This window comes from Drosophila serrata, unplaced genomic scaffold (genome assembly GCF_035046125.1).
Source record: "Drosophila serrata isolate PLE 108 unplaced genomic scaffold, ASM3504612v1 contig_320, whole genome shotgun sequence".
NCBI lineage: Eukaryota > Metazoa > Arthropoda > Insecta > Diptera > Drosophilidae > Drosophila > Drosophila serrata.
The window spans coordinates 144,184-155,590 of record NW_028257218.1 but is presented as its reverse complement, the minus strand read 5'-3'; the positions used below and the strand labels follow the sequence as shown (position 1 = coordinate 155,590).

General features: G+C 50.5%; 6 protein-coding genes across 8 annotated transcripts in view; 4 read left to right on the top strand and 2 right to left on the bottom strand.

The window, feature by feature from the left end:
* The first annotated feature begins 68 nt into the window (after positions 1–68).
* On the top strand, positions 69–773 carry Spase22-23 (Signal peptidase complex subunit Spase22-23). The gene has a single exon (XM_020957170.2). The coding sequence runs from the start codon at positions 123–125 to the stop codon at positions 660–662; it is 540 nt and encodes a 179-aa protein (XP_020812829.1). The 5' UTR covers positions 69–122; the 3' UTR covers positions 663–773.
* A 65-nt stretch (positions 774–838) lies between these two features.
* On the bottom strand, positions 839–5,022 carry LOC110188134 (mediator of RNA polymerase II transcription subunit 25). Its single transcript, XM_020957722.2, has one exon. The coding sequence runs from the start codon at positions 4,881–4,883 to the stop codon at positions 2,343–2,345; it is 2,541 nt and encodes an 846-aa protein (XP_020813381.2). The 5' UTR covers positions 4,884–5,022; the 3' UTR covers positions 839–2,342.
* Positions 1,615–2,161, top strand: LOC110188141 (uncharacterized). The gene is made up of 3 exons (XM_086837543.1): positions 1,615–1,632; positions 1,695–1,822; positions 1,881–2,161. Exons 1-3 carry the CDS (start codon positions 1,615–1,617, stop codon positions 2,104–2,106), a joined length of 372 nt encoding a protein of 123 aa, XP_086693669.1. The 3' UTR covers positions 2,107–2,161.
* A 54-nt stretch (positions 5,023–5,076) lies between the features above and the next one.
* Spps (Sp1-like factor for pairing sensitive-silencing) lies at positions 5,077–8,748 on the top strand. The gene has a single exon (XM_020957719.2). The coding sequence runs from the start codon at positions 5,361–5,363 to the stop codon at positions 8,328–8,330; it is 2,970 nt and encodes a 989-aa protein (XP_020813378.2). The 5' UTR covers positions 5,077–5,360; the 3' UTR covers positions 8,331–8,748.
* On the bottom strand, positions 8,611–10,517 carry cav (caravaggio; the record flags this gene model as incomplete). The annotated part of the gene is made up of 3 exons (XM_020957734.2): positions 8,611–9,700; positions 9,758–9,853; positions 10,419–10,517. Coding segments are annotated over 3 exons (1,104 nt in total), but the record flags the coding sequence as incomplete, so codon positions are not given.
* twin (CCR4-NOT transcription complex subunit 6-like twin) overlaps positions 10,363–11,407 on the top strand; it is a 23,356-nt gene continuing 22,311 nt past the window's right edge. Inside the window, exon 1 of one of the 3 annotated variants that reach the window (XM_020957731.2) lies at positions 10,363–10,570. The gene's annotated coding sequence lies outside the window, so the exon portion shown is untranslated. Of the gene's footprint in view, positions 11,298–11,407 lie in introns of all 3 variants that reach the window. The other 2 variants (XM_086837559.1, XM_086837558.1) reach the window with 2 other exon arrangements.

Below are 11,407 nucleotides of genomic sequence, written 5' to 3'. Positions count from 1 at the left end.
CTCTACGTCGATAGTCTCGATATCGTAATTTTCTCAGCTCTACTTCGTACGTAGGATTTTCTTCCACTAACAAATTAACTACGTGGTCAAATTTTGCCGACTAGGAACAAGTGATTCTAGCGATGCATACGGTTCTGACCCGCGGAAACGCCACGGTGGCGTACACGCTCAGTGTCCTGGCCTGCCTCACCTTCAGCTGCTTCCTGTCCACCGTCTTTCTGGACTACCGCACCGACGCCAACATCAACACGGTGCGGGTGCTGGTGAAAAATGTCCCCGACTACGGAGCCTCCCGCGAGAAGCATGACCTCGGCTACATCACTTTCGACCTGCAGACGAACCTCACCGACATCTTCAACTGGAACGTTAAGCAGCTGTTCCTCTATTTGACCGCCGAGTACAAGACGCCGGCCAACCAGCTCAACCAAGTGGTGCTCTGGGACAAGATCATACTGCGCGGCGAGAACGCGGTGCTGGACTTTAAGAACCTGAACACCAAGTACTACTTCTGGGACGATGGCAACGGCCTGAAGGACAACCGGAACGTGTCGCTCTACCTCTCGTGGAACATCATTCCCAATGCCGGTCTGCTGCCCTCAGTTCAGGCCACCGGCAAGCACATCTTTAAATTCCCCGCCGACTACGCCACATCGTCCATTTAGAATTAGTCCTAAATCGAAACTTTTATAGTTTGTATCAAATAAAATCTCTTCTCTGTAATGATTTCGGACTGAATCCGGAGAATTGGGGAGAAGCTTCTCCGAAGTCTTGAATTGTTTTTTGTTTGTTATTTTTTGTAGCGATTAATGGGAATTTTTGAAAATGTTTGACAAGAAGATGTTATGTATTGTTGTTTTATTTAAAATGTTAATTTATCGACATAATAAATTTTTCAGATATTCAATTCAATTATACATTTGCATTAAGCAGACACTGAGAAAGTGAGTTTGAAGAATATATGCCTCCATTATAAGAATTGAAATAAGGAAATGCCGTTCTTTTATTAAATTATAATTAAATTACTGTTGTATTAATAATTATATATTTTCTATTTTACTTGTTAAGCTTTTAAATTTTTTGAAATTTTCTGCATTTTAATTTAAGAGGAGTCGATCCAGTCGACTCTTCTAAACTAACTAGTCTCTGTGCCATAACGCCAAAAATTATGTTTATATTTAAAAATAATCAATTGTACAGCCAGTATTATGCAGTTTATTTGTTTACTGGGTCGAAATAATATACATATAGTTGGTTTAGATAACCAACTAGATTTTTAAGCTAGCTTTTAGTTTTCAACGTAATGTTGTACTTGGGATTTGCCAAAACTAATGTCAAGGCTAACACCTAATATGGATTCACATAGAAGTGAAAACTGTGATAAATGATTTAAGTGAGCTATGTCTGCCTGGTTTCTTCCTGCCTGATATCTAACAAATTAGAGTCCCCCGAATTAAGCAAACAACGACTTTTGGCCAACCGACCGGTTGTGACCAATAAGTTGATAATAGATTCCATCACTGTGCGTGTTTTCAATATTATAGTACTAAAAATGTTTGACTTTTGTTTTTTATATAAAGGGTTTTTTTGTTTCAGACTCACCAGTAGTGCATCAGCATGGCGTCCGCTAAGTTTGTGAGTTTTAACACAGATTGTAAAGCGCTTAAAAGTATAAAATATTTTTTCCAACTTCCTAGTTAATGTTCATCGGTCTTGTTGCCTTTATTACCGCCAATTGCTCAGCGGGCCTCCTAGATGACTTGTATCCAAAAATAGTGACGGAGTTCTATAATCAGGCTCCAACCGAAGAAGGCTACCGCTTCAGGTTAGTCCAATCGAAGTTTATTTAGGAATTGCCTTAATAAACCCCTAGGCAATTTTAGCTCCGAAGAGCCCAATGGAAGCAAACGAGAGGAAATTGGGGTGATCATGAACCCCGGGACTGATAAGCAGGAGCTCGTGGTGATGGGCTCTTACTCGGTCCACGATGAGAAGACCGACACGGACACAGTTACCATGTACACTGCTGACAAGGAGGGCTACAAGGCGCGCTACCAAATTAAAAATCGTAAGCTAAGTGCCGGTGCTCTCAAGTCCTCCGCTGGCTAATGCATTTTCTGATTTGCGAATGGAATATAGATATATATCCTCCTTTCTATGTCAATCGGCATCTTTTTTTTAACGACCTGTTCTAGTTTTTACTTTACCCGACCGTGGTTTAGGAAGGATTCTAGAATTTTTTTTAGAGCTTAACATTAGTTGATTCATATCTGTGAAATACCTTTTTATGCTTGATTCATACATTACAAAATATTTGAGTAGAGTAATCCTAGTATCCAAGGAGCCTACATAAACTCGTAGCTGCCGTCGTCAAAGTTGCGGTTGCCGACCATCGGGCCGCCCGCTCCCATTTGATTTGGATTCTGGCCGCCCATCTGTGGCCGGAACTGGTTGCCGGGAGTGGTTTGGTGCTGCAGCAGCTGGCGCAGACCGGGATTGTTGTTGCTCATCATAGGGCGCACCATTCGTTGCTGCTGTTGCGCCTGTTGTTGCTGCTGCTGCTGCATGGCGGCCACATTTGGAGCCACCTGCTGAAGCTGTTGCTGAAGATTCGGATTGGGGACACCACCAGGCCCAACGCCCACGCCAACGCCGAGGGGCATTCGTTGCTGCTGCTGCATCATGTTCATTTGCATTTGGTTCTGTTGCATGGGCATACCGCCGGGACCTGGCCCGGGTCCGCCCCCGGGGCCTCCGCCGCCCATCTGCATATTGAGCTGGTACTGGTTGTAGTGCTGCTGCTGCTGCTGCTGCTGAGAGTTGTCCTGCTGCATCTGCTGCTGCTGTTGTTGTTGCTGCAGCTCCATGGGGGTCTTGCCCTGCTGCTGGAGCATTTGCTGCTGTTGCTGCTGCTGTATGTTACCGTGCTGCTTCTGCTGAATAACCTTGCGCAGACGCTCCACGAAAATCGCCTGATTATTGGGAATGAAGCCAAGGAAGGCTTGCCGATCAGGCGTATACAAAAGGATGAGCACTTTGAGGTCGCAAGCGGGCGAGTTAGGAACCGGGGAAAAGTGGACGCAGCCAGCGTATCCAGAGGTCATCATCTTGGCCAGTGAATCGAGAGCTTCGCCGGGTGTGGGTCGGAAAACCACCATTTTCGAGTCCTTCAAAAACTGGCCTCCAATATTGCCCACCAAATGTTTGGGCATCAGCTGCATGAACAGCTTTGGTGGCCAGTTTTCCGCCTTGATCTCGGGTTGGCCGTCCTTTATGTTGGTGCACACTGTGCACTGGAGAGCGTGAGGTATCTTCTGTGGGTCGGTTTTCGGTTTCTCCGACCATTCTAGCACTCCCGTCCAGATCTTTTCCCTTAGGGAGGCCTGCTCCTGTTGCGGATTCGCCTGCTGTTGCTGCTGGGGATTGCCTTGCTGTTGGGCATTTGTTTGCTGCCCCACTTGTTGCTGCTGCTGCTGCTGTTGGGGATTGGGCATGTTGGATACCGCGTTGGATACCGGCATCATGTTGTTCCCAGCATTGGGATTGCCCTGCTGTTGTTGCTGCTGGGCTAATTGTTGTTGCTGCTGCAGCTGCTGATGATTTAGCATCTGCTGCTGGTTGAGCATCTGCATCCTCTGCTGCTGCTGCTGTTGCGCCTGTGCCTGTTGTTGCTGCTGCAGTGAGCTGACCGTCTGGTTGGGCGGAGGCGCAGTAATACGCGAGATCAACGCAGAATTGGGATTCTGTTGCTGCTGCAGCTGCATGCCACCACTTTGACCCTGAACGCCGCCCACATTGCCTGGGCCTTGCATAAAGGGCGGTCGGGCCTGCCCCGGCTGGTTGGGATACATCCATCGGTTTTGTCCCGGTCCCACGTTTGGCTGGAAGTTGGGATTCTGCATCTGATTCGGCACGAACTGATTCTGCTGTTGCTGCTGCTGCTGCTGTTGCTGCATAAGCTGTTGCTGCTGCTGGGGATTGAGCAGGCCCGCTTGGGAATTCGGACCTGGCTGCTGTTGCATGTTCATGTTCATCACCTGCTGCTGCTGCTGGGGGTTGCCCTGCTGCTGTTGTTGGACGGGCGCAGTGTCCATGGGAATGCCTGGACCAGCTTGCTGCTGTCCCGTCGGATTCTGTTGTTGCTGATGCTGCTGCACTGCAGCCTGGGCAGCATTGGGGGCTGCCATTTGGGCTGCCATGCTATTGGGACTAGGAGCCCGCTCCTTGAGGCTGTAGCCCTTGAGCAACACCAAATGACGGATATTCTTGGCGTAGTTCTTGCTGGTTATCGGCTGATCGCCGTCCGCCTTCATGAAGAGCTTGAAGAGCACCGGCATCTTTCGCGGCGCAATAATCGAGAGATTGATCTTGCGCTCGTTGAAAAGAGCCGCTAGCTGCTCACAGGATTTGCCGGGGTATTTCCACGACTCGGTGGTGGGCATCTGATACGGGGGACTGTTGCAGATGAGGATGCAGTGCCGTTGGACGCTGGTCTGGTCCAGCATCTGCCGTCGCTCGCCAATGTCATCGAAGCAGCCGTGGGCCGCAGCAAATCCCTCGGCCATGTGGGCACACGACTCCATGCCGCCGCCCACCAGCGGCAGCCGTTCGATCGTCTCCATTACCTTCTGGGGCTGCAGGAATGGTCCGTAGGTGGTGCAGACGGGTTCCAGCAGATTGGCGGCGGTTCGGTACACAACGATCCCGTATAGCGTGGCAAAACGCTCTGCAATCAAATACTCGCGCTCGTCAATAGAGCCAGTGGTGAAGTGCTCCAAGGTGGGCAGGATGTAGTTGGTCTTTAGCTCGTTGATGTAGGCGCCATTGATGGCGCTGCCCTCGATGACAAAGACCACATCGGCCAGGGGCATCTGGTCGACCTCCATGATGCAAGGGTGATCCTTGGGCTAAATGCGTAAAGCTTTTTGCCAGGAAAATACAATCTTCTTCTGGCTTATGTTTTCCAGCGCTCTTCCTCTTTCTCTCTTCCACCTTCTTCTTTTGTTTGTTATTGCTATCGTGGTGGCCCTATCGATAGTCCGATGTTATCGATAAAGTGCGCATTGCAGCCCTGCCCTGGCTCTCACTTCTTCTTCTGCGTTTGTGTTTGTCAAAACAAAGTTAAATAAAATCTCGCTATTTCGGCCGCAACGCGAAATTGTTACCGAAATTCGTAATATTTGTGTGTTTGTCTGTTAACGTCGGCCCCCGGGCTTCTGTGCACATGTCCCTATTTGTAAGGTTTCCCTTAAAATGCCGCCCAATCGCCGCGGAGCCTTGCGCGTCTGAGGACCAACTATAAAAGTGAAGATGATTCGCCAGAGGCACTGGTGACTGCTGAAATCTCAATTAAAAGCGCTGCCATGCTACAGTACAAGAGTGCCGCCGGAGCGGCCACAACCAGTGCGCCCCAAGCCACGCCCGCGGTGACGAACATTACTGGCAAAGCGGCGGCGCCCTCGAATGCAGTGTCCAATGTAGCCGCTCAGGCCCAGACGGGTGTTCCCGGAGGGGCGCCCACCATGCAACAAATAATCAACATCCATCAGATGCCGCACCAGTTTGCCGGCGGCGGCGGTCAGGCGGGCGGAATGCCACAGAACATGTTCCAGATCGTTCAGCCGATGCCTATGCAAACGGTGAATATCGATGGCCAGGAAGCCATCTTCATACCTAACCTGAACGCACAGTTGGCCACGGCGCAGGCGGTGAATATCAACGGCCAGCAGGCCTTCATCACCCCCAGCGGACAGATACTGCGCGCCCCTCAGATGGCAGCTGCCAATCCTGCTGCACCCAACTGCATCCAGTTGCAGCAACTCAACGGTCTGGGGCAAGAACAGACGCAGCTGATCAGCATCCCGGGCACGAACATTCAAATACCCGTCACCAATCTCATCCAGCAGCAACAGCAGCAGGTGGTGCAGCAGCAGACACAGGCGACTGCGGCGACAGCTTCTGGAACTGGAGCAGCGGGAGCAGGGGGTGCTAATAGCGCGACAACTGGCCAGCTACCTGGGAGCATCACCATTCCGGGCACGAATCTGCAAATCCCAACGTCGGTGGCAGCGGCCAACGGTTTGCTAGGCAACATTTCCAATCTCCTGGGCGGCGGTGGCCAATCCATTAAGCTGGAGAATGGACAGCTGCAGCTGCGTCCGCAACTGGTCCAGTTTCCGGCGCAGGCCGTGCCCCAGCAGCAGCAAACGGTGGCGGTGCAAATACCCGTCCAGACCGCCGGCGGACAGACCGTTTACCAGACGGTTCACGTGCCCGTCCAGGCAGCCGCCACAGCGGCGGCGGGTGGAGGACTGCAGAACCTGTTGCAGGCCCAATCTCTGCAAGTGCCCGCCGCCTCCCAGATGCAGATCATACCGCAGTTTGCCCAGATCGCACAAATTGTGACGCCCAACGGGCAGATTCAGCAAGTGCAGTTGGCCATGCCATATCCTCAGCTGCCGCCCAACGCCAATATCATACATATCCAGAATCCCCACCAGCAGCAACAACAACAAGTCCAGCAGCAGCAGGCGCAGCAGCAACAACAGCAGCAGCAGGCGCAGCAACAGCAGCAGGCCCAGCAACAGCAACAGGCTCAGCAGCAACAACAGGTCCAGGCGCAACATCAGCAACTCTTGCAGGCCATCAATGAAGCGTCAGCAGGAGGACAAATTCCTGCTAACCAGCCCATAACCATCACCAATGCCCAGGGCCAGCAATTGACTGTGATTCCTGCCCAGCTCCGCCAGGCGGCACACCCGGCACCGACCCCCACACCCGCTGCCGTACCGGCGCAGATGCAGCTGCCTAATCTGCAAGCGCTGCCGATTCAGAATATCCCCGGATTAGGCCAAGTTCAGATCATTCAGGCGAACCAACTGCCGCCTAATCTGCCGGCCAACTTCCAGCAGGTACTGACCCAACTGCCAATGGCCCAGGCGCAGGTACAAGGCCATGTGCAGAACGCGCAGGGACAGAGTCAGGCACAGGTGATGCCAAAGCAGGAACCGCAGAGTCCCACGCAAATGATAACCAGTATAAAGCAAGAGCCACCGGACACCTTTGGACCCACCACCACCGCCACCAACACCACGGCTAGTGTTAATCGCCCATCAGCCGCATCCACGCCAAACAACAACACCTCCTCACCGCAACAGATCAAGTTCCTTCACGCGGAAGGCAATACTCTGTCCAACTTGAGCATACCAGCCTCCATTCAGATCACAGCCCTGCCTCAGCCGGCGCCTGCCGCTCCGCCACCCATCCCTGTGGCGTTGCCCACGCGGAGTAAAGGCAATCTGGTGACCGCTCCCAGCTCACAGATTTCGATAGCGCCTGTGACCGGTGGCCAGGTAGTCACTGTTGCCACACCGGCTAGAGGTGGGACAGCCAGCATACGAAGCACTAATAGTGTCACAACCGCGATACCAACGCCTGCCTCGAATCTAAATGTAAACGTCAGTGCGGCGACTGGAGGTGGAAGTGGAGGAACAACAGGCGGCGGTGGAGTAGCCGCCACTGGAGACCCCAAGCCCCGGCTGAAGCGAGTGGCCTGCACCTGTCCCAACTGCACTGACGGTGAGAAGCATTCGGACAAAAAGCGGCAGCACATTTGCCATATCCCTGGCTGCCAGAAGGTGTATGGCAAGACATCCCACTTACGGGCGCACCTGCGGTGGCACACCGGCGAGCGACCGTTCGTCTGTTCCTGGGTGTTCTGCGGCAAACGCTTCACCCGCTCCGATGAGCTACAGCGCCACCGGCGGACGCACACGGGCGAGAAGCGGTTCCAGTGCCGCGAATGCAACAAGAAATTCATGCGCAGCGATCACCTCTCCAAGCACATCAAGACGCACTTCAAGAGCCGCACCGGCGTCGAGCTAATCGAGCTGAGCATCAAGCAGGAGGGAAAGAGTTCCAATGTGCCCAAAAGCATTAGCACAATGACCGGCATTATGACGATCGAGATTCCGGGCGGCGGCGGCGGCGGGGGAGCGGGCGCCACGGGCAGTGGAGCCTCCAGCGTAGCGGCCACGGTTGCGGGCTCAACTGTGACGCCTGGCGGTGCCACAATCGTTCAACTGCCAGCTGTGGAGGCCAGCACCGGCGGTGGCGGAGGCGGCGACAGTTTCGGTGAGGATGAAGATGAGGAGGATGGTGAAATGACCGAAGAGGACGACGAAGAGGAACTAGACGAAGAGTTGGACGAGGACGAAGATCTGGAGGATCTCGAGGATGAGATGGACGACGGTGAGGAGCCTGAGGCGGACAGCAGTGATGAGACCAAGATGACCATTGCTGTTAGCGAGCCGGGCGAAAACTCGTCCAACTAGCATTCGGAGTCGCTGTTCATGGAACAGTTCCTGTTTGATCACTTCCCATAGCACCCACCGCTAGCGCTACCGCTACCGATCCTGCCACTGCCCGGCCACGTCGTCGCCCCGTGGGACCATGTTTAGAGCTAGTTTTTAACTGTATAGATGTACATAGCGTAATTATGTAAAATCGAGCATTTTAAATGTTGTAACTCCAACTCCGTGTACAGTTCCGGCTGCGTAATGTCGTGTCGTCCTAGATTTAGTAGTTGTATATAGTCTAGAATTGAGCCTCGTATTTTAGCTTAAGGTTTTATTATTAATCATTTTATCATTTTCTCTACATTAAGACATGTTTTTAACGCAATTTTTATATATTTCTTCACGTAACAAACGCACGATAAATAAACAAAAACTTAAATTTTACAAAGAGTAATATTAGTAACTTAAAATATAGGAAAAGAACAATGCTAATATTTTTACTTATAGAATGGCTGGCTCTCCACAGTATCTTGGGTAGATGCGGCCACCACCTGGGTGCCAAATGTATCGTAATCGGGCTCCGTGTTTTGTGTACACACAATGCTCTGCATCGAAAGACTCTCCGAGTTAATATGTTGTGCCGCTGCCTTCCAATCAAATATGTCCATTTGTGTTTCTGCCACTGCAGCGGGTGGGCCTCCCTTGTCTTCTGATTCTTCCATTTCATCAAAGTCGCCTATGCCCCACAGGTTTTGGTCGCTGTCTTGGCCCGGCAAGGGTTGACGAGCAGGCGGCGGAATGACTGGCTGGATGAAATCGTTCATAGTAGTCTCATCCGACTGGGATTGCGATTGGGATTCTAACGGAGCTGGGGCAGGCTCGAAAGAGCCTATTGGCGACTGCGTGAGCATTTCTGCTTCGTGTTTCAACTCTGAGCTGTTATTGATCGAGACATTTACAGGAGCTGGAGCAGGCTCGGAAGAGCTTATTGGCGACTGCGTGGCCATTTCTGCTTCGGGTTCCGACTCCGAGCTGCTATTGCTCAAGACATTTACAGGAGCAGGAGGCGCTTTACTGAACCGGTCTAGCGCTTTTAAGCGCTGGCGCTGCCAACGGTCTAGACGCACATTGTTATCCTTCTTCGTGTGGCAGGCGGCTAGTTCCTTGTATTTCTCCCTTTCCAGATCCGAATACGGTGTAACCATCTTCCTATTATGGGCCTTTACAAGCATTCGGTTCACAAACCTCTCCGACTTGTTCTCCAACCGTTTCTTCTTGTCGAACCTCTTCTTGGCGTCCCACACGCTATTCATTCTGTACATCTGTACCCGTAATTTGGTGCGCTCGCACAGCATCCGCACTTCCTCCGGGGTGTACTCCCGCATTATGTCATCTACTGTGATTTTCTGTGCGTAAGTAGAGGAATCGAATCAGTAATTCCAAAAAGTCAAAAGAGCTCTTACCGATTTGTGGTACATACTCATCACGTCCTCCCTGTCTGAGTCGGTGGTGGCGTGCAATACCATTTGCTCCTCATCTTTGAGGAATTTGATAAGATGCTGCGAAATAACCGTTCTAGACATTCCCACATAGGATTAATTAAAAAACCAAATTAATAATATTAAGATTTTCTTTCTTTCGCGGCCAAACTTGTTGTCGATAGGTCGCAACAGTGAAAACACTTTTTGGCGATAATTTTTAACGATAGGTCGCAACAGTGAAAACACTTTTTGGCGATTATTTTTAAAGATAGGTCGCAACAGGGATAACATATATTTATTTGTTTAATGAAACCCAAACTGGCATGAATTCCAAATGAAGTTGTAGGCCACAAAATACATGAACGGAAAATGGGGCAAAAAACTAAACATACAACTTATTTTCTTAAATACAGTTCAATAAAACAATTTACCCAGGATCTCCCCTTTCAGACATTTTAAAATGGCTAACTATGATATTCACTGTCGATCTTCTCAAACTTGTATTTTTTCCTTGGCTTTTTCCCTACAGTTATTTTCTAGCCGATTGTTGCCAGCCCTGAAAGCAAAATTTCGCGATATCCGATAGACAGCGAGTGGGCATTCCGCGTATGCAGAACAAGCGCACAAAAGAGAAATGGAAAACGAAGGAAAGCGGAGAACGAGAGTTTACACATAGCTGCAGCAGCGGATCACAAATTCGCAAATCCACCGAAAATTTGGCAAATATATCGCGATTGAAGCAAAGTTAACACCACAAAGAGCGTTGACGTAAAAAAGTGGCTAGCAAAGCAAACAGTACGAAATCTACGTGTTTTTAACCCAGCTCCTGTGGCCGTCTGTGCGTGCTTGTGTGTGTGTGAGTGTGTGTGTGCGATTGGCGTACGTGTATGGGTGGGCGCTTGTTTTGTTTTGACTAAAAGCACATTCAATCGGATGTACACACAACGGATACCTGGCAATTTATTTCAAAATCAAGCCACAGCTGAGATTCCAAAATAAGCACCGAGTTTCGGCTGTAAATTACTCAGTACCCGTGATACGCATCCACTGATAAACCGAGTGGCAACTCCGCGGCCCACCATGTATACAAAAACAAGAAACAACGATGAAAACGAGTCGCGCGATAAATAAATGGAAAGCGGAGCGGAGAGGCGCAGCAGAAGAAAGAGCGCCCAAAAACGAGTAGGGGAATAGCACAAGAATCGTCGTCGCCTCTGTTTCGACAAACACACAAAAAACAAAAAGGCACCGAAAACAAAAAAGCGTTAGAAAATCACAAAAATTTGCAGTGTGTCGGACAGTCGGCTTCACTCCAACGATACGCATTGGTCAATAGCAATTGCGGATTGCCTTTATTTTCTCGAAATTATTGAGTAATTTACGTGCAGATATCAGAGAGAGAGAGAGGCAGAGCGCGTGAAGGAGGAGAGGCGGCAAGTAAATTTAAATCCGAGTGCGGTGACTTCCTGCCAAAGGTGAACTAAGACGATCGGAAGTGACTCCAAAGGTTAAGCTCAGCCAGGTAATACCAGGTGTTGTAGCTCAGACGTCCGGCCGAATGCCTGACATTGTCCATTGTCCAATATGCGACATCCGCCAACGCATTTGCTGCTCTTCTTCTTTAGCCCGCCT

Coding starts and splice junctions, on each gene's coding strand:
- Spase22-23 (XM_020957170.2), top strand. CDS start 123: ATGCATACGGTTCTGACCCGCGGAAACGCCACGGTGGCGTACACGCTC.
- LOC110188141 (XM_086837543.1), top strand. Junction 1,823..1,880: donor GAAGAAGGCTACCGCTTCAG/GTTAGTCCAATC, acceptor AGGCAATTTTAG/CTCCGAAGAGCCCAATGGAA.
- LOC110188134 (XM_020957722.2), bottom strand. CDS start 4,883: ATGGAGGTCGACCAGATGCCCCTGGCCGATGTGGTCTTTGTCATCGAG.
- Spps (XM_020957719.2), top strand. CDS start 5,361: ATGCTACAGTACAAGAGTGCCGCCGGAGCGGCCACAACCAGTGCGCCC.